General features: G+C 52.0%; 6 protein-coding genes and 1 non-coding gene across 7 annotated transcripts; 4 read left to right on the plus strand and 3 right to left on the minus strand.

Annotated features, from left to right (window-relative positions):
• Nucleotides 1-1,598: 1,598 nt before the first annotated feature.
• On the plus strand, nucleotides 1,599-2,602 carry BO72DRAFT_495816 (peroxidase; the record flags this gene model as incomplete). Its single annotated transcript, XM_040948581.1, has 2 exons — nucleotides 1,599-1,708; nucleotides 1,771-2,602. The coding sequence occupies 2 exons, from the start codon at nucleotides 1,599-1,601 to the stop codon at nucleotides 2,600-2,602; spliced, it is 942 nt and encodes a 313-aa protein (XP_040801898.1).
• Nucleotides 2,603-2,959: 357 nt separating this feature from the next.
• On the minus strand, nucleotides 2,960-5,682 carry BO72DRAFT_508776 (uncharacterized protein; the record flags this gene model as incomplete). The annotated part of the gene is made up of 1 exon (XM_040949304.1): nucleotides 2,960-5,682. The coding sequence occupies one exon, from the start codon at nucleotides 5,680-5,682 to the stop codon at nucleotides 3,265-3,267; it is 2,418 nt and encodes an 805-aa protein (XP_040801899.1). The 3' UTR covers nucleotides 2,960-3,264.
• Nucleotides 5,683-6,827: 1,145 nt separating this feature from the next.
• BO72DRAFT_447672 (40S ribosomal protein uS13) lies at nucleotides 6,828-8,132 on the plus strand. Its single transcript, XM_040944604.1, has 3 exons — nucleotides 6,828-6,880; nucleotides 7,236-7,401; nucleotides 7,638-8,132. The coding sequence occupies exons 1-3, from the start codon at nucleotides 6,877-6,879 to the stop codon at nucleotides 7,933-7,935; spliced, it is 468 nt and encodes a 155-aa protein (XP_040801900.1). The 5' UTR covers nucleotides 6,828-6,876; the 3' UTR covers nucleotides 7,936-8,132.
• Nucleotides 8,133-9,284: 1,152 nt separating this feature from the next.
• cp3 (carboxypeptidase C PRC1) lies at nucleotides 9,285-11,476 on the minus strand. The gene is made up of 3 exons (XM_040944605.1): nucleotides 11,388-11,476; nucleotides 10,738-11,311; nucleotides 9,285-10,685 (listed from the first exon to the last, which is right to left on the minus strand). The coding sequence occupies exons 2-3, from the start codon at nucleotides 11,216-11,218 to the stop codon at nucleotides 9,520-9,522; spliced, it is 1,647 nt and encodes a 548-aa protein (XP_040801901.1). The 5' UTR covers nucleotides 11,219-11,311; nucleotides 11,388-11,476; the 3' UTR covers nucleotides 9,285-9,519.
• Nucleotides 11,477-11,735: 259 nt separating this feature from the next.
• BO72DRAFT_447674 (guanine nucleotide exchange factor SDO1) lies at nucleotides 11,736-13,166 on the plus strand. Its single transcript, XM_040944606.1, has 2 exons — nucleotides 11,736-11,925; nucleotides 12,082-13,166. The coding sequence occupies exons 1-2, from the start codon at nucleotides 11,859-11,861 to the stop codon at nucleotides 13,059-13,061; spliced, it is 1,047 nt and encodes a 348-aa protein (XP_040801902.1). The 5' UTR covers nucleotides 11,736-11,858; the 3' UTR covers nucleotides 13,062-13,166.
• Nucleotides 13,167-15,099: 1,933 nt separating this feature from the next.
• Nucleotides 15,100-16,354, minus strand: BO72DRAFT_98625 (uncharacterized protein). Its single transcript, XM_040950863.1, has 2 exons — nucleotides 15,588-16,354; nucleotides 15,100-15,488 (listed from the first exon to the last, which is right to left on the minus strand). The coding sequence occupies exons 1-2, from the start codon at nucleotides 15,916-15,918 to the stop codon at nucleotides 15,199-15,201; spliced, it is 621 nt and encodes a 206-aa protein (XP_040801903.1). The 5' UTR covers nucleotides 15,919-16,354; the 3' UTR covers nucleotides 15,100-15,198.
• A 2,264-nt stretch (nucleotides 16,355-18,618) lies between these two features.
• On the plus strand, nucleotides 18,619-18,690 carry BO72DRAFT_t120. The gene has a single exon. It is a non-coding gene; the product is annotated as a tRNA-Arg (tRNA).
• Nucleotides 18,691-19,700: the final 1,010 nt, after the last annotated feature.

Raw genomic sequence — 19,700 nt, forward strand, 5'->3', positions numbered from 1 at the left:
CATAGTGTAGAGCACTTAGAGATTTTCGGATTAATCCCGGTAAAAGTCTTCCTTATACATATGTGTACTTTAAACTAAGCATAATAGCATAGAACAAAAAGTGATCAGTTGTTGGACACTATCGGAGAGTAGGCGATAAGCACCAATGGAGGCCCGTCACTTTGGCTAATCTTTGCGATGTGCTAACATCGGAACATTAAGAAGCGGAGTGCCATATTTATTAGTAACTAGTTCTAGTTAATGAGTCGGCTCTAACTAGTTCTAGAGATCATATTCTTGTGCTCGCTAGTACGATTCTTCATATAACTACGTTTATGCTACGTCCACTACTTACTCCTCAGACATACTACAGGGCAGTCCAACCTTTTACTCAAAATCCCTCAGGCCATCAACATTTCGTCCTGAAATTCGCGCGGAGGATGAGATGGAGAACCTCAATTCAGCAACCATCAGGAGAATTCCGTTCTTCTCTCCATGGGGTGAAATTGCCGTCATTCGAAGGGTTGCCGAACAAGTCTTCGGTGTGGTTCAATGATTGAAAATGGATATTGGAACGGGTTAAAGTGAACTGTGACCGCGGCGGAGGACGTTCGAGATCGGGGAGGGAAAACCTGGAGTTGTTATGAAGGCGGCTATTGAATGAGACGGCGATCTGCGGTGATCTCAGAATCAGGACTATTTTTCGGGTGTGATTTCGCAAGATGACCAGACGGCGCCCAGGCCTTGGGGGTGTGAGGTCGGCAATGGCCAGTGTCTGGTTTATTCTGTACTCGCTGAAGTTGTAATCATAGTCATTGCAGGAAGCAATTGGCATGCGTGAGACCGGGTGTCTTGTGAACGAGCGCGCTCCGCTACCAATCTTCAGCATGGTCGGTTAATTGATGCTCGGCATATCACAGCCCGAGGTCCATTTCCGAACGACTACCTGATCCCAGAGAGCAGAGCGATCTCGCACATCGATCCGATGATGCTGAGGTTGAGAAGAATTTGGCTTGTCGAAGTCAAGAAGAAATCATATGTCAAGCTCTGAGCGACCTTGGGGATTTGGAAATGCACAACCTGCGCATTTCCAGGTGTAATCCCTCCCCTCGCCACGGCTATCGACAACCGCAAAACCTGTCCCAGACCCCATTGACACATGAACCTGGGGAAAGGGCCAAGGATGGGGGCTCCGTCGAGCTGACCAAGATTAAGGCCATCAGTTGAACCACTCAGGTCCGAGAATCCGTCTCCATCGCGATAACTGGTCATGAGAATTTGTGAGAGCGCGGGTCGCAAGCCAGAAAATTGAACCTCGGCTTTTGCTTCTAAGGGAATTGGACCGCGGGTCCAGTGATCCACAGTTCAATTAGTCGCCATCGGTCCGGTCTTCATGTGCCAGCGAGAAAGACAAAAGCAAATGCCAGTCGTTTGAAGTTTGAATTTCTCCTCCTTCTCCTATTCAATATTTTCTCATACCGTGCGTGTTCCATTCCTCTCCTTGATATCTTTCGACCTTCTCACTGTAGCAAAAAAAGAATCCGCGGCGCACGGGAACCGAACCGATCAGTCATCCGCGCAGACTCCTTTCATTACCCCAGACAGACTTATCGGCCGAGATGAGCACCCCCGGGGATTATGACGCTGTCCGCAGAGACATCGCCGCCCAGCTGAAAAAGCCCGATTATGACGACGGAAGTGCTGGTCCCGTGTTTGTCCGTTTAGCATGGTGAGGCTCTCTCATTGTTCAAGTTACTTGCTCATCCAATTTGCCAACTAACCCCGTACCAGGCACTCCGCGGGCACGTATGACGCTGAGTCCGACACGGGCGGCAGCAACGGGGCGGGCATGCGCTATGAAGCTGAAGGCGGGGACCCGGCCAACGCAGGCCTCCAGTTCGGTCGCGCATTCCTCGAGCCCGTCAAAGAGAAACACCCCTGGATCACATACTCAGACCTGTGGACGTTAGCCGGCGTGGTTGCCATCAAGGAGATGGGCGGGCCCGAAGTCCCATGGCAACCAGGCCGCACCGATCTCGTCGATGACTCCAAGGTGCCTCCACGCGGCCGCTTACCGGACGGCGCCCTGGGCGCTGATCACCTCCGCTTCATCTTCTATCGGATGGGCTTCAACGACCAGGAGATCGTCGCATTGGCGGGCGGACACAACCTGGGCCGATGCCACACCGACCGCAGCGGATTCGAGGGACCGTGGGTCAACAACCCGACGCGATTTTCCAACCAGTTCTTCAACCTCTTACTGAAACTGGAGTGGACGCCGAAGAAGCTGGGCAACGGGATGTCGCAGTTTGTCTTTGTGGATCCGGATGCGGAGGAGGGCGACGAGATGTTGATGATGCTGCCCACGGATATCGCGCTGAAGACGGACCCGAAGTTCCAGGAGTGGGTGGTGAAGTATGCGAAGGATAAGGAGCTGTTTTTCGATCACTTTGCAAAGGCGTTCGCGAAGTTGATCGAGCTCGGCATCAAGAGAGACGAGAAGGGGTTGGTCATTAACGCGGACAACGTCAGAGGAGGCTATATTTCAGCACCCAAGAAGAGCGATACCCCCACGGGCCCGCCGAGACAGTCCAAGAAAGAAGCTGTTCGTGCAAGGCTATAGATTTGAGGCTGGTTTGTCCGGTCGGAATGCGTTGTTTTTCTTATACATGGGCTCTAGATTAGATGGATATAGTTAGAGTTAGCCTCTCATGCTTCATATGTGAATCTAATAGATGAAATCGACTGATACCAACCATCGTCAACATCTCACCTGGATAACCAAGTCTGATAGGGGTCTTTCGCAGAAGAATAGTCTGAGAGAAGGCTAAGTTGAGGTTGAGGGAAACGGGGCGATTTGCAACGAGGGTGAAATGCGGGGAAAGCAACAAGGATCGGCTGGAGCTGACTTCCCCCGTCCCTCTATTGGCTGACTGCCTTGACTCGGCACTGTCAACGTGACATTAATTTCAGTTCAATTTGTTAATCCACGAATGAAGGACAAATGATGGATCGGATAGGTACGTCTAGTTACTTGGTGACCGGAATTTCAGGCGACTGATTCTGTTCGAAATATCATTCGACATCAGTAAAGTTTCATGTTCTCTGCTAACAACACAGTAAAGGAAAATTATGGACATGAAACTTGGGCACTGCTGTATGTACCATCTTGTACCTGGCTAATGTACAACTCTAGATCAGAAGCAAATCCAATCAGTGTACATGCTCAATTCAGAAGGCAAAAAAACAAACAACCGATGAACAGTCCACGGCTCAACGGCAATGTCACTTTTCAACGGTCTTCGAATCATCGGTTTCACCACCTCCAAAGACATCCTGCATCACGATATCAGTACTTTCCTGCTGATGCCCCACATCGGACTCAGCAGAGGATGGACGAGGCTCATCGGAAACCAAAGACCAATTAATTTGCAGAGCGGAGTTATTCAACAGCTCTTCAAAACCACCTTCGCTCAACGCAAAATCCGCCTCAGACATTTCGGTGTGTGGATCAAATTCTGGTGCTTGGGCTGATGGCAAAGAAGCGTCCATAGCCATGTAACTGTCGTTGAAAACCGAGAAAAGTTCCTGGCCGATAAAGTCTCCAAAGCCATAGCCATATAGAGAATCCGAATATTGCAACTCCTCCTGCCCTGCATGGCTCGATGGTGTGATCAGCTGGCTGTGAGCGGCATCAACCTCGGGGAGAGGAACGGTCATCTGTGCCATCAGCTGGCTGTGTGGGGTATGACCTTCAGGGCTGGAAGTAGTGGTTGGTGGCGTCATTAGCTGGCTGTGAAGGGCAGGAACTGCAAGGCTGGTAGTCATAGTTGCTTGCGTCACCAGCTGGTTGTCAAAACCATCCAGGGCCGCAAGCATGTCATCAAGGGACTCAGTGGGCCTTTCCATGTGTTCGGATTCAGGTCTCCAGGTGCACTCATAGAACAGTAATGGGACAGGCTTATTCTCCCACCAAACTGGGGGCACTCGATCAAAAGGGTTGGACTGAGCGTGGGATTCGACCATGAAAACCGATCTCAGTCGGCTCTCATAAGCACGGATATTTCCACTATCATGCTCACTCACTTTGGTATCAGTCCAGTAGACACGTAGGCGGCTGTCATTGTAATAGATGCCTCCTGTCCATCTATAGGATGCAGTACATTCAGTACCTGTGAAGTCAATGTAGTTGATGTTGATGTCACGCGTATGCTCATGAAGGGAGGTTCCGGGAGCGGGCGCAACCACTAAGCACAAGGGAGTGCTCTGAAATGCCATATCCGTAGCCACGGAGCCAGGCTGTTTACAGAGGACACAATCCTCGCTCCACCGCTTCCCGAACCAACGGCCCAGGAGGTCCTGTATGGTCACTCTGTCTGCGTCGGCGCTCTCAGCGAGTGGCATGAATATGTGGTGTCTCACAGCAAGTCCCTCGTCAACGAAGGGAGATCCGGGGAGATCGTCAGGCAAACAGGAACACGAGGAATATCTCTTTGCAGACAAATAGTCGAACTGGGTGAAGGACTTCGTCAATGCCATCCAAGCGTCTCGTACATTCTGGGGCGCTGTAGCAATGCTGACGCTGAGCTTTTCCAATTCAACTTTGAGACGAGTTATCAGCCGAGCACCTTCTTCGTGGGCGCAGGTGTCCCAGTCTTGGCTTATAGCTTCGCGGAAGGCGAGCTCCGCTCCGTCGAAAGTCTGTCTCTCGCTCTCATTGCTCTTGTCCTTGGATGAGCCTAGCTTCAGCAACTGAGCCACCACAATCAGTGCATCGAGCATACTGGAGTCGACGGACGGCACGGGTTCTTCGATGGTGATGTTGTTGTCTGGGCTTGTACCCTGCATGATGGCGTGTTCCGTAGCTTTTCTGCTGAGACAAGCTTCGTTGGTCTGAGCTGGGTCTACAGGTGCAGCTTGAGGAAGACCAAAAGACTGGGCTGACTGGGTCTCTTTGTTGGAAGGATCGTTGTGCGAGTTCGTCATGCTTTCGGTTGATGCGAGCTGAATGGTGAGTTGCGTTGCTGGAAGAGATGATGAGTGCGAAGGGCTCGAATTGAAAGAGATGGTGTTCTCATTTGGAGTGTTAGGTTGCGGTGTAACAGCAGCACTAAGAGAGCCACCAGTCGAGGGCAAAGACATCCGGTGAATGCAGAGATCTGAGAGATATGGGGAAGCGTCCAGCGGTCTCTGAAAAATCAGCCCAGCCGGCATGGCCGGTCCATTCTCAAGACTGGGGTAATAGCGACTAACTGGGATGCATGGCCGATCGATGGCTCTTGACAGCAAACGTGGGCCCGCGTCTCTCGTCACGTCGAATAATTCGTTCCAAGTCTGTGGTCGATGTTCCGGCGCTCGGTTGAAGATGAGCTTGAAGATCATAGCGCCAAGCTGGTCGCAGGTGGCTTCGTGTATTATCAGATCATGATCAAAGCCCCAGACCAGGAACTGCAGCAGCATCTCCAGGTCTTCTTTCCTGGCGTGCCCACCCTTGGTGAGCCCGTGGCTTCGTTTCCCTCCGATGGTGAAGTCCTTGGGGGGGGCGGGCAGAGTCTCCACAGCCAGCTTTTCAAAACGGAGCTCAGGATCGGGATACTGGATCTCATGCCATCTCACCTCCGGGCGTGAGATGGCATGGATGTGGTGATCTTTCCGGCTCCTGGCCGACCTCCTTCCCCCAGTCTGTAGCTGTCCCTGGACCATCTTGCGTGCTATAGTTCGGGAGTATGAGTGACGGCGCTAACTCTCGCTTAATTTCGCTAGAGGCGGGAACCTTACCGGATGGAGGAAGGCGTGCCTTGTTGTTACTGTAGAAGAACTTCTATGGACTGGATCAAGTAACACGAGATAAAAGCTTGGAGAAAAAGTCAAGAACAACTTCAGCCGGGAAGTAAGAACTGAGAACACATTTTCAAGTGACAAATCACATATTCACCGGTGGGCAGTGAAGGAATAGACAAGTTGAGACTTCTGCCGAAAAATCAGTTAAGTGAATCAGCTTAGTGCCAGGCAACACTGGGATTTTGCTGGACAATTCATGTCCTACCCACTAAAATCTAAGTCACCCAAGCGCATACAATTTAACTGTGGTTAAACTCTTCTTCCTTTATTGGAAGAGTCAAAGCATATCTGGTCATAACTTTTTCATAGCACTTAAAGCAAGAAAATGTTCTTGTGGTCAGGTAAAGATCTGACTAGGCACGTGTTACTAAGCTACAAATCATTATGGAATGGACTGGAGCAATCAGTGTTTTTTCTTACTGTATTGGTCTGTGCCTGCTACTCAATTACGATCTGGCAAACAGCTCAGATTGACCTGATGGCTTCAGTGTTGATATCTTGTAGTACGTAGTGTTGTGTCAGGTGGAGTCGCCATGACAGCATCCCATAAACACTAGAGTGGAAGATGCGGCCATACGGACGCCCAAACCAGCTATGGATTTGGCCCTAGAAAACGGTCAATCGAATTGTGTTGGAAGGACAAGCTCCACAGAATACAAGCATAGACCTTGTCACTGCTTCATTAAGGAATGGCCCCCCCCCCCTCTTGAATCTTCTACAAAGACGCATACTGACGGTCCTTGCCTATTTTTGGTATTAAGGTAAACCCCCAACCTGAGGCATCGACGAACATCCGATCACGTGCCTTACCCCCGACCCAGCGCAGGGCAGGTGACAATATAGCCCGAAGCAGCCTAGCGCGGGCCATAAGCGAGCCCTCAGGACGACCATGCCCGATATGGTTAGTAACCAGCTTACCCGATCCCACAACGGGCTTGCGAAAGTCGCAGAGGAAAGAGATTGAGAAGCACCGCCAACGCCCACGACTTCACCCTCCTTCTCCCATCCCTTTCGCCTGTCGACAATTCACCGCGGTCCCGCCCCAAATCGCCCATCATGTGTACGTGCAAATCTCTCAGTCTCTCCAGATCCCTCATGTCCGACCGATCTTATTCCTTTTTGTGGCGTTGCCTGCCTTGGTTCTATATCCGGTCGGTGGTCAAGGAAAGAAAATCGTTCTGGGTGGCTATATTGCGATGACGGGAGGAAATTTTATCGCTACGACGGCAACATATCAAAAATGAAAAGCATCAGCTCGGCAAAGAGGGATTCTCTGTTATCGACAGACCGACCGGATATGGAACATGGCGTGGAAATGCTCTGGGGAATAAATTTCGCGTTGGACAGACGGGACTCTGGTTTTTATGCGCTGAAATGTGAACGGAAATGCTGATGGTTTTTTTGTCGACATATAGCGCTTGTGTCCGGCGAGAAGACCAACTTCCAGTACATTCTGCGTCTCCTCAACACCAATGTTGACGGTAAGCAGAAGATCATGTACGCCTTGACCCAGATCAAGGGTGTTGGTCGCCGTTACTCCAACTTGGTCTGCAAGAAGGCCGATGTTGACCTCACCAAGCGGTACGTTTTTATCCTCCAGTCCTCCATCACACCCATTCCACACGCAGATGTCGGAAGTCCGGAAAATCCAGAAGAAACAAGAGGAAGCAGCGCCACCAATGCAGCAACATCTTGAAGGAAACAGGAGGAATGCACTACGGAGAACGAAATCCACGCCCGCACATCTGGCCTTTCCACTTCAAATCACTTCAATCATATATCCCGGCAACAGTCAGTTAATTCTTATCTTCCTACAGCGCCGGTGAGCTCACCACCGAAGAGCTCGAGCGTGTCGTCACCATCCTCCAGAGCCCCGAGCAGTACAAGATTCCCGCCTGGTTCCTGAACAGACAGCGCGACATCACCGACGGCAAGAACTCCCAGGTCGTCTCCAACAACCTCGACAGCAAGATCCGTGAGGACCTCGAGCGCCTCAAGAAGATCCGCTCCCACCGCGGTCTCCGTCACTACTGGGGTCTCCGTGTCCGTGGTCAGCACACCAAGACCACCGGTCGCCGTGGTCGCACCGTCGGTGTCAGCAAGAAGAAGAACTAAGCATTTCCTCACTGGGAGCTTTGTGTTTATTTTCTTTCTTTTCTTGCGCGGGTCTGGGCTACTTTGGATCATGGGATTAAAAGAGAGTCGGGGGGGCAACTGTGTCTGAGATGCTGGTGTGATAATGAAAATTACCCCCTTTCGTTGGGAACCAGACAAGGGGTTTTTTGATCTCGAGTCTCCCGCGAAAATGAAAAGAAATCATACCATCATGAAATGAAATTCAAAAAAAAAAAAAAACCAACCTTGGTCTTTGCCTTCATATTTCGTAGAACCTGCCATCACCCATCCAGTATCATGCTCTACCCACATCCAACCTGGTCTTCGTATTTCGATGTCACAGACTATGGAAAGCACCAAAGCCAGTACTCCCTCATTTCACGCCGCTACTATGATAACAGTGGGTGTGTATCTTATATCATCTTATTTGTCCCGTACGCTATTAAGCTTCATGAATCATCACCGGTCCCAGTAAATGCCGAGAGTCATATCTTCTTATATACCTTGTATTTTCAGTCCGTCCCATATACTACTGGGCTTGATTATTACTTGCTTCAGCCAACATGAAAGCTATACCTGATTCTACACCTCTTGCCATTCTGCCTATCCCACCCACCAACTATCAGGTATACCATAATCTTACTCAAGCAAACAATATCCCCCCCCCCCCATTTCGCCACTCACCACGTACAAAGCAAAGACCCCAACTGGCACTGCAGTGGCAGCCAGCCCATCCCTCACCCCAGCTCCCTCGAACCGAAACACCCCGTGAACCACGGTCCTTGCGCCGACCCCGGGCCTCGGAAAGAACGGTAGATCTACACGGTACAATACACTACCATCCCACTCGTCGATCGCTAAAGGTCTGTCTACTGAAAGCACTGAAGGGGGGAGTCATGATGCTGCTGTTGATTGACATACAACCTACCACATGGGTTATACCATTGCATGGGCACCAAGGTCGTTGTGTCTCTTCCCGCCTTGGTGGTGCTGTACTGTACCTGGAGTATACTCTAGTGGGTTAAAAGCAGGGCACGTGGTGGTGCCTGGTGCCTGGTTCGTCGGACAGCACGGTAGACGTTGAATACCTAGTAGTTTCTCGCCTCTGTTCTCAAGATGATGGCTTCTCAGCCAGCTGTCGCCCGCCTTGAGGTTTCTGTGGACACTCGCCGCTCAGAGGTACGCTACGATGCGGACTTGATCGCTTCGGTTCTCGAACCCACGGGGTCCAGACTGGGGTACGGGGCGGAGTTCGGCGATGTGGTTGGATACTACCGAAACAAAACCTTGCAGGACTACTTTTCGTGCAGGGCGTTTGACAAGCGAAATATAAATCACTATTGAGTAAATACTGAGTAACGTGATACCTGATCATTCCATCAATTCTAGTAAATGTGTTCGCAGATGACAACAAAAAAGTACAGCAATCATGTGGTCATAGATCCTGGGTGCAACTTGACATCGAATGCACCACAACTAAGTCGTAAGGTAGCAGATTGAAAGCTGGTACTACATCGCAGGCAGCAATATGCAAGTATGTAACTTATATCAAAGAGCAGCAGCAACAGCAGCAGCAGGTCCGATCTAGAACCATTCACCGCCCAACCAGCGGTTGAAGAACTCCAGGCTGGACTCGGGCTGGTCCATGGGAACCATGTGGCCACCGCCGTAGAGGCGCATGAAGGTGAAGTTGCCGTGGGACTTGACCTGACCCACCTTCTTGCCCTTGTGCTCGTTGTCGACGATCTTGAGATCCTCCAAGGGAAGGGAGGCGTACTCCTTCTGGCCGGGCCACTCGAGAGCCTCGGTCCAGGCCTTGTTGCCGAGCCAGTTGCAGATGAAGTCGGCGTCACCGGCATAGATCAAGACGGGGATCTGCTCGAGCAGACCCGGAACCAGACGGTGGTAGGGCTTCATCCAGTCACCATGGAAGAGGAAGTTACGGTTGATGTCGAAATTGCAGGAGTCATAGCCGCCAACCTCAGCACCGACAGCCTCAATGACTTCGGGCTTGTTCAGGTATTCGCTGACGTATCCCAGACCCTTGTAGCAGAGGTTGGAGTCGTCCTCGCACTTGCCACGGACATCATAGACATTCTGTCCCGTGCGCTGGTAAGGGGCCAGGAGGGCGTTGTTGCAGTAAATCGAGGCAGGAACACAGACCCATGCGCTCTCGGAGCTGTAGCAGGACTCAATCATGGACAGGCAGCGGGGCAGGGCGTTGTCCATGGACTGGCAGGAGGCCTCGTCCAGGACAGCAGGGTAACCACCGTCACCGCAAGCCATGGGGCGGTAGTACTCGTACTGAGTCAAGCCATCGGTGAGACCGTTGCCAATCAGCACAGACTTGAGGTTAATGTTGCGCTTCTTGTGAGAGAGGATCTCAGAGGCAAAGACAGGGATGTAGTGACCAGCGTAAGACTCGCCAGCAATGTGGAAGTCTTGCTTGGCGTATTCGGGGAACTGCTTGAAGAAGAGAGAAAGCAGAGCATAGACGTCCTTGCCAGCGGCAACAGTGTCACTAACAGCAGAGCCACTGTAGGAGTAACCAACGTTGACGGGCTGGTCAAGGAAGATGACTGAGGCATTTGAGTTCCAAGAGAAATCATTGTAGATGGGCTTAATGTTCTCATCAATGCTGCTGGGCCCAAGCTCCATAAAGAGACCGGTCAGAGACGAACAGCCGGGGCCACCGTTCAACCACAAGACAACGGGGTCGTTGGCGGGATCGTTGCGAGATTCGAAGAACCCTTCAGAAAATTAGTGTTGAATCGGATCATTTCAGGCATAATTGTCACTTACAGTAGAACAGGTGCTTATCATTCTCGTTATCATCAAGATAACCGGTGTATTGCTTTACATTAGGGTCAATGTTGAGGGAGCTAGGATCGGTCTTCTTGACCCTGAGATCGTAGGCCTCCAGACGGCCATCGATCTCCCGCTCCTTCTCGCCGTTGGCACCAGTAACCCAGACGTCCTGGATATCGGCGCCACGAACGACGTGGTCCCAGTGAGAGTCGGGACGACGGTTGTGCTTCTTGGGCAGAGAGAACAGAGGGTTCTGGTCCATGCTCTCGGGGAAGGTGCTGGCAACCTCCTCCCAGAGCTTACGAGCATCATCAGAGAGAGTCTTCAGCTGCTCCTTGAAAGCGTGCAGGGGCTCTGAGGAGCTCTCGACGGTCGACTTGAGGTTCGACTTGACGTCTCCAAGAACCTGCTGGAAGGGAGAGGAGACGGCAGCGGTAGCCGCTCCGACCAGCAAAGAAGCTGGAAGGACTCTCATGATGATCTTGGTTTACTTATCAGAGGGCTTGGGTTGAGTCCTTGATGGATTGAGGAGAGAAGGATGGCAAGGACCTTGCGGTCTGGATGGCACCTGGGAGGCAAGGTGCTTATCAGCATGGGCTATCAGGGCACGACGGGTGTAGCTGGGGATGGGGAGATAAGCTTACAGCTCAGGGCAGATGAAATTGGAAAGAATTGTAGCCGATAGAACACCAGCTACTTGATCCTACCAAGAAAATCAAGAAGACAGAAGAGGAGGTGAGGATGAGAGAGAGAGAGAGAGAGAGAGAGAAGGGAAGAAGGAGAGGTCCGGCGTTGGCCTGCAGATGACGCCTTGATAGCTGGGGGAGGAGGCGGCCAATCAAACCGCGGTGCCTTCCGGACCAAGGCGAGTCACGCGCCGAGTCACATGTCATGACTAAGCAGATTTCACGGGACCAGCGTCATCGCCCGTTCCTCCAATCACAGCCCCGTCGGGCCACTGCCTGCCTGGATGCGGGCATCATTTTTTCAGACGAAACCCAGACATACCCCTCTATAAACAAACCTACCACCAGATACCCATCTTCTGTGACACATTTTCTTGATAAGACCAGCGGAACGCACTCGGCTTCTCCGCGAAGGAAGCCTCTTCCAAGATGCCGATCAACCAACCCTCGAATCAGATCAAATTCACCAATGTATCAGTCGTCAGATTAAAGAAGGGTAAGCGGGCCAACTCTTTTACTACGTCCACCATATACCCAAGCGCAATCGTCTGGAGATGCAGCTGGGGCTAGTTTCCAAGACCGGCGATCTCAAATTTTGAAATAATTCACCAGAATTCCCTTCACCACCCCCGCTAACACCCCACCTCTCCAGGCAAGAAGCGCTTCGAACTCGCCTGCTACAAGAACAAACTCCTGGAATACCGGTCCGGCGCCGAGAAAGACCTCGACAACGTCCTCCAAGTACCCACTATCTTCCTGTCGGTCTCGAAGGCCCAGACGGCGCCGTCGGCCGAGCTCGCCAAGGCGTTCGGCGCCGACACGCCCGCCGACGAGATCCGGCAAGAGATCCTGCGCAAGGGCGAGGTGCAGGTCGGCGAGCGCGAGCGGAAGGAGATCATCGAGCGCGTCGAGAAAGAGATCCTGGACATCGTGTCGGGCCGGCTGGTGGACCCCACGACGAAGCGCGTCTACACGCCCGGCATGATCTCCAAGGCATTGGATCAGTTGAGCTCGGCGAGCGGACAGCAACAGACACAGGGCCCGGCGGCCGGCAACGGCGAGACAAACGGTGACGGAGACGAGAACCGCGGCGGCGCGGCGCCCCGGAAGCCCCTGTGGACGGGGGTCGCGGCGAACAAGTCCGCGAAGAGTCAGGCGCTCGATGCGATGAAGGCGTTGATCGCGTGGCAGCCGATCCCCGTGATGCGGGCCCGCATGCGCCTGCGGGTGACTTGTCCGGTGTCGCTGTTGAAGCAGAGTGTCAAGGTAGCTGGGGGTGCGGGCGGAGCGAACAAGGAGAGAGAGACGCCGCCGCCCAAGGGTGGTACTAAGGGGAACAAGAAGGGTGGGAAGGGGTCGAAGAAGTCGGCCCGTCAGCAGGACTCCGAGGATGAGGCCGGTGGCTCTGACGCTGAGGCGGCGCCCGCTAAGGGACCCAGCAACGTCAAAGACAAGATCCTCAGCTATATCGAGTCAGTGGAGGCGCAGGAGGTCGTCGGCGGTGACGAGTGGGAGGTCATCGGATTTGCGGAGCCTGGCGCGTTCAAGGGCTTGAACGACTTCGTTGGCAATGAGACCCGTGGCAGAGGACGCGTGGAGGTTCTTGACATGGCCGTCACCCACGAGGACTGAACCAAAGCGTGGTTGATGAAGGGATATATGGACTGCATTTCACCTAAAGCCTGTATAGATGACATGACTGATGACCAGCAACAAAACACCGGATATGAAGTGTACGAGAACTATTCTGAGCATCCATCCGACATGTAGAGTCAGCAGTAGGCTCGTCGCATAGAAGTCGGCTGCCCTGCAACCACCAACTATCATTTAGTATATATCCTCCGCATCAGCAGCAAAAAATCAGTAACCCCATTCAAACTGCCACAAACAATAGCCTGCGAGATACTAACAAACACAATCCGACTAAACAAAACCATCACTCTCCAATCTCGCCACCCATACTGTACACTCCTACCATTCTACCATCATAGCCACCCCCTTCCCCCGGTCCTGAGTCCAACACAACCCCCACCCTCAAGAAAAGCCAAGACCCAGATGCAACGCATGCACAAGAGATGCAGAACGTAGAGCTCCCGCCCTCCCCTCCTCTACCCAAATTGTCGCCTCCCTGACCCTGCAACTTAGACTGCAGTTAGGTTTATTCGGTAACCCTGCACACTTCTACTAAGCACCTACGGTATTCTTCTTGGGTTTACTTCTTCTAGAATCCCGCCTTCCCCCTCCCACGGAGGTAGTAATTGCGGTCTAGCCAGGTCGAACAGAGCCACGCCACCAGATGGCTTGGCAATTGTTTTACCTAGTCAGCCTAGGTATCTACTCGGTATTAGTGCTTGTCTTTTTTTTTTTCTGCCATTGGATTGCACGCCTTATCCATCCATACCCAAGTGAGCCTGACCCAAGTGACTACTACCTTAGGGATCAGGAATTTGGGTTGCGGGAGGGCGGCGGGCGGAACAGAGGGGAAGAAAGGAGGGGCGAGGCTGTTGTTCGGTCCTAGGGTCTGGAAGCTAAGTTCAACTTAACAGTCGTGACTTCAGTTAGGTTAACTTAGTGGTCATTTAGGTTGGTTCCAGAAAGGCTGGGCTGGGCTGGGCTAAGCTAAGCTAAATGTGTACGGTATCAGTATGACTATGACTTTGTGGACTATACGATTGAGCCTTGAGGTCAAGATGATGCGTGATGCGCCGAATGCCAAGAAGCTGGTGGGTTGGAGATGTGCGGGCATGTGGAGTGTGGATCTGGGGGGAAAGGGGAAAGGGGAAGGGGCGGGCAACTTGGAAAGTGGAAGCTCTATTGTTTACTACAGTTTCTAGTCATTCATAGTGTTGCGGAGGGTGGAGACCACTACCTACCTAGGTGTGATTGCCTATCCCTATTACGATTTCTACTCAGATCTTGGGGTAACTCATTCATGGGGACGGTTTGGGTAGGCATAGGCATTGGTATGGACAGGGCTTCCCTACGTGGGAATGGTGGCAAGGTCTGCGGGCTACTACTCTACGAAAAGCAAGGATTAAAATTCTTGATTTCTTCATTCATTGGTCTACTGCACTACCTGATGACAATGTTAGTGGTCTGCTGGGTAGATTCGGTAGAGTAAAAAAAAAGTCATGTAGCTTGGGCTGGTCTTTCTTCCTCTGCTTCACGAAGGTTGCTAGTAGTAGGCAAACCCCCAAGAGAGTGAAGTACGGTAAGCATTTATGCAACACCGCCAGCAGCAGCAGCACGACCAACACGGTCGGCAAGAGAAACTTGACTGCAAAGGGTATACGCTCAATTGCAAATGCACGAAAGCATATAGAATATGCATAAGAAGCCAGGCGCTTTTCAACATTCGTTCGTCTCATGCGTGGAAAGTCAAATGTCAGCCGGCAGTGACGCTGGGCCAGTCAAATGCAATAGCCGACATGCCCCTCACGTCGTGCGATGCATGGATTCTGGACCCGAGGTCTTGGCTGATGGATGGGACCGGGCGGTGGCCGGAGCATTCGGATTTCGGGCTCTCTCAAGGGCCCTTGTTGTTAGGAGTAGAAGGAGTTGGTTGGGATTAAAATAGAAGGGTTGCGTGTGGAAGATGTCGTAGTCGGTAATAGAGGCTGTGCTCCGTCTAGAGGTGGTAGGTTATGGTGGAAGAACAAATGGATGGATCGTCGGGATGGCGGGCGCTCATTGGGTGAATGGCTCACGTGACGAGGAGAAGCGAAGATCTTGCCGGAAGTCGATGCGGTTATTAGGATAAATATAAGTTCTAGTAGCAGATCTGCACGGCGTTCAACGCTCGTGTCAGATCCTCGGGGGCGAAGGGCATGCAAGCGCCCTTGGGCGACATTGGAGGCGGCGATATGGCCCGTACAACCGGAGAGGTGTACCGGATGGTTTCCTTCAGTAGTGCGATCGGGTCCTCCTGCTCGAGTTCCGGAAGGAGAGTCATCAGGGACTCGCTGTAGCTCTCCGGATCCACGGCCGTCGACGAGGTCGAGCCGCTACTGTCCCCCTGGCGGCCTGGAGCATACTCATCATGGTCCACGGAAATCGAAGCTATTGATATGGTCAGAACGCGGTCATCTTACAAGTTGCTGGGGCCAGAAGAAATGGAAGACGGAGTTGACCGCGAAGAAAGTGAATAGTTCCACATACCAGTCGTCACATCTACCTCCGGGGCCGTCGTTGGGATCTGATCCGGGGCCAGGTCTTCCTCGTCACATTGAGGTCTCAGGTAGTCCGGTAATGATGTACAAGGGGACAGCGACAAATCTAACGACCGGCGTCGCTCTTCTTGCGTCCCTTGGAAAGACCATGCTGCGAGGCGCCGTTGGTGTTCGCGATCGAAGGGACCCTTGAATTTGGAGCGAGGAATCTCATGGCGCTTGTAATATTCGATCTTGATCCCGTTGCCCTTGGATTTGGATGAAGAGGAGGAGCTGCTGCTCCGACGGAACACTCGACGAACCTTCTCACGGAAATTCATTGTGGCCGGGAGGAGAAGTAAGTAGTCGAGGTATGGAGAATAGATATCGAGGTTGTGCAGGTGTGGAGATTAAGCGTTGACTCTGTTTAACTCCGCACCTCAATGTAGTAGCGGGCCTTTCCCAGTCGGCGATTGGACGCGAGGGAGAGTGTGCAAGCACAGACAACAATTGGAGAGATAAGCAAAGCCCGTTCTCATCGTATGGCTAGAGTGGAGAGGGGAAGAGAGGAGAGATGAGGGGAGATGGGTTGAAATCAATAAATGGGAAGAGAGGAGAGGAGAGGAGCGAGAAGGAAGAGAGGGCGAAGTAAGAGCAAGAAGTAGCAAGAAGAGGGAGGGAGGAGGGAGGGTTAAGGCTATGAACCGCAATGCGGGTATCTTAAGCAGCAGCAGCAGCAGAGCAGGCTAGCAGCAGTCAGTGTGAGAGAGAAATCGACGACTAACTCAGAGGAGTAATCGAAATCGGGTGGACTCCATACCTATGATTCAATTCGAGGGGGAAATTATTACTAGTTGGCCACGAATAAGTATCGCTGATTGGCACGAGGCGATTCAAGACACTAAGTCACTTCTGCCGTTTAGCCCCATTCCGCTAAGCGCACGGCGATAACAGTTTGGGTAGTTTGGGTGGGTGTGAGAAAGAAAGTGGGAGAAAGTGGGATAAGAGCGATATGGAGAATTGGAGATTGGAGAAGAGAAGCGAGATCAGGAACCCATTCCACCACCACGTAGAGTAAAGGGTAGTGAAAGGATTAAGATTGTTGACAATGTTTGGGTATCGAAGGCATGAAATGAACAACAAAATATAATAGATAACAAAAAGAAAGAAAGACTCAGGGAAAAATAACTTACCAATTCACACAACTCCCCTGAATTAATTCACTCATTCAACTGTTGTCTCCTATCGATCGATTTCCCTCGCTTTACTTGCAATGGGCTGGTGGTGGTGGTGGTGGTGCTGGCTGTTGCAGCACTGGCCAGCCCTGACTCCACGGTTTTGGACCAGTCTGGTAAGCCGCGATTAGTTTACCACCCTTTGCGCTCAACCACCTGCCCCGGGCAAATCTGATTGTGTGGATGTGTAAGTCGAGATCCACTTGGGTGAGAAGTGCGTGAATTAACACCGGCGACTAGTGCAATGTATGTCCGAGGAACTGTGTTGATAAGTGGTGGTGGTGGTGGTAGTGGTGGTGCTTCTGCTTCTAGTACAGTACAGCAATGCAGTGATATGTCACTAATCACTACCTATGCTACTCTGTACGGAGTAGATGGATGAAAGGCTTCTGGATGGATCGACTCCGATAATAATACATAGTAGTATTTATTCTTTCTCCGCTGCGACTCCATTATTTCATCATGCATCGCCCCTCTAGATCTTCGAGAGTCCATCTGACCAGGATTACTTTTCTGCTCCTGCTTCTGCATCGACGGGTTGAATCATACCGGGGATTGCAGCATGGGCGTCACGGTGCCGAAGTCCGGTTTTTCCCACCACTTCCTTCCAGTTTCCCCCCTCAGGGCTGACTAACTACCCTACTTCCCCCAATCACCGCGAGTCAGAGTGAGTTTGACTGACGGTGGAGGTTGCATTCGCTTGGACATCGCGAGTCTCGAGGTACGACGGTCCGGCAACAACGACCATGGTAGCGTTGCCTTTTCTTCTGGTTCTACGCCGACCTGGAACGATCCCGAGTCAATTCCGGCCACTGTGCTGAACGGCTGTCCTTTGATAGACCCCAGTCGGGGCACGAGCTCTCCCCATGCCATTGACGCGCAAAGCATGCACCTACAGGTGGCCCATTCTGGTCAACGCCGGGCGGGTGACAGTGACAGTGACAGTGACACTGTAACTACAGTACAGTGTGAACCGTACCCACCGGACAGGCCGAAAGTGAACCAAGCTGTATCCCTGGCATGGAAGTAAATGTGGCAAAATGGCAAACAATCCTACCCCGTCCTTCTCCTCCTCGTTCTCGTCCTCCACCCTCCACCTCATAGCCCATCTGGCCTAGACTGGGCCAGGAGTCCAGGACAGCGAGACGGGGGAGAACAGACGCAAGGTTTGTGTCTCTGTCGTGGCCGGTGCTGCACCGAACCTTTCCAGAAGGATGGCCAAGACGTTCCGATCGACGTGCCACCACCACCACCTATCTCATCCATGCCAGGGATCCTGGTCAATCTGGGAAGGCTCTGAGCGGCTGACTGGTGTCCGGGTACAGTACAACAGGTAGTAACCGACATCATCATCATCATCATCATCATCATCATCATCATCATCATCATCATTTCCAATTTCTACCGCCCGTTTTCTTTGTTGGTTCCGTGGCGGTTGGGACGGATTTTCTGAAGGGGGCAGGCAGACGACGGATTCAGACGAAACGTCAGTTGCCGGAAGGGGTCGGACGGTGGCACTGAGATAGATAACCCGTACCAAAACTCCTCGCCGTTCCTTCCGTGAGAGACTCTATCATAGGTTTTGAAAGCGATAACAATATGTAATGGGAATCGCACATAGAGGGGAACTAACCGTATTCAGCTGCGGTGACGAGAGATAATGCGCGAATCAACGGACTGGGATGGCCGAGAGCTCCGACTGCCCCGCTGGATGTCCCGAGGAGTTGCCTCCACTCGGCACGGTACTTCCGATTATGCTTTGTTTTGAATCACAAATCAAAGTATAGTATCTCAATTTAACAACAAGGCCGGCTGGCCCAATGGTAAGGCGCTTGACTACGAATCAAGAGATTGCAGGTTCGAGCCCTGCGTCGGTCAATATTTTTGTGTTTTTGATCCTCACGTAGTTCATCCGGGTCTGTGTCTGTGTTGACTCCGCCAAGAAACAGTTATTCTTTTTCCAGATACCAACTCAGTAACAAGTTGTTCCATGTAAGGGCGCCGTCCCCGCGTATGGTTGGGCAGGAAAAGAGGCTCACTGGCCAGGCAATGCTCCGATGATGTCATCAACACCAACCGCCCATGGGGTAACGGGGTTAACCTTTCAGCCTTCTAGAAGCCGCAACTGCTTTCCAGCATCATTATTCTCGGGTATGAATACATAGGGTTTAGTGACATGGCATTCAATGAGATGCACTTTCCCACTGATAGTTGTATGGAATGAACCAGGGACTCCCGAGAACAGCCTGAAACTGTTTGCGGGCTGATCATACCCTTATCCGTCAGGATGCTGGCTGAATGTGCTGGAGCGGTATGTGGCTATCCTCGTGGTGCGCATAAATCCGTCGAACAAGGCACTGACTGCGACACGTTTGGCATTCCCATTGTTCCCCAGCTCAGACACTCCCCTGGTATCTCTAGCCCCCAGTCAATCGAGCAGATCCTGAAACCGGCGACATTCCCGGGGAAAATTGGTATTCTGAACCCGGCCACACTTCGCATGATGTAATCGATCCCGCGCGGACTGGTGAAGGGCAGCGTAGGCCGAGAGAGATCGTCTCATCCTTTGCTCTTGGCCTTCTGGTCTATGACACGTATATCTGCTCGTAGATATGAGTACGAACGAGGTTGAGGAGCTTTCTCTCCCGGTTATTTCCGGTACTTTCCCTTGTCCAGACACCAACACCTTACCCTACCAATGTAGTAATTGGGTGGTCTGCCGTTGTTGATCTGATGCTTGTTGATACTGGCTGTTTAAAGGTATTAATTGCACTTGCAGCAGTGCTTGGCATACCTTAGCTTCTCTTTCTTGCTATAGTGTCGTGATCCCTTGCCTGGTTGGGACAGAGCAACCGGAATAACCGCTGTTCCGGGCGATCGGCTGAAGA

Source organism: Aspergillus fijiensis, assembly GCF_003184825.1.
Source record: "Aspergillus fijiensis CBS 313.89 unplaced genomic scaffold BO72scaffold_20, whole genome shotgun sequence".
Classification (NCBI taxonomy): domain Eukaryota; kingdom Fungi; phylum Ascomycota; class Eurotiomycetes; order Eurotiales; family Aspergillaceae; genus Aspergillus; species Aspergillus fijiensis.

Coding starts and splice junctions, on each gene's coding strand:
- cp3 (XM_040944605.1), bottom strand. CDS start 11,218: ATGAGAGTCCTTCCAGCTTCTTTGCTGGTCGGAGCGGCTACCGCTGCC. Junction 10,686..10,737: donor TGATAAGCACCTGTTCTACT/GTAAGTGACAAT, acceptor AATTTTCTGAAG/GGTTCTTCGAATCTCGCAAC.
- BO72DRAFT_98625 (XM_040950863.1), bottom strand. CDS start 15,918: ATGAATTTCCGTGAGAAGGTTCGTCGAGTGTTCCGTCGGAGCAGCAGC. Junction 15,489..15,587: donor GGAGGTAGATGTGACGACTG/GTATGTGGAACT, acceptor CCATATCAATAG/CTTCGATTTCCGTGGACCAT.
- BO72DRAFT_447674 (XM_040944606.1), top strand. CDS start 11,859: ATGCCGATCAACCAACCCTCGAATCAGATCAAATTCACCAATGTATCA. Junction 11,926..12,081: donor AGTCGTCAGATTAAAGAAGG/GTAAGCGGGCCA, acceptor CCACCTCTCCAG/GCAAGAAGCGCTTCGAACTC.
- BO72DRAFT_447672 (XM_040944604.1), top strand. Junction 7,402..7,637: donor GATGTTGACCTCACCAAGCG/GTACGTTTTTAT, acceptor ATCTTCCTACAG/CGCCGGTGAGCTCACCACCG.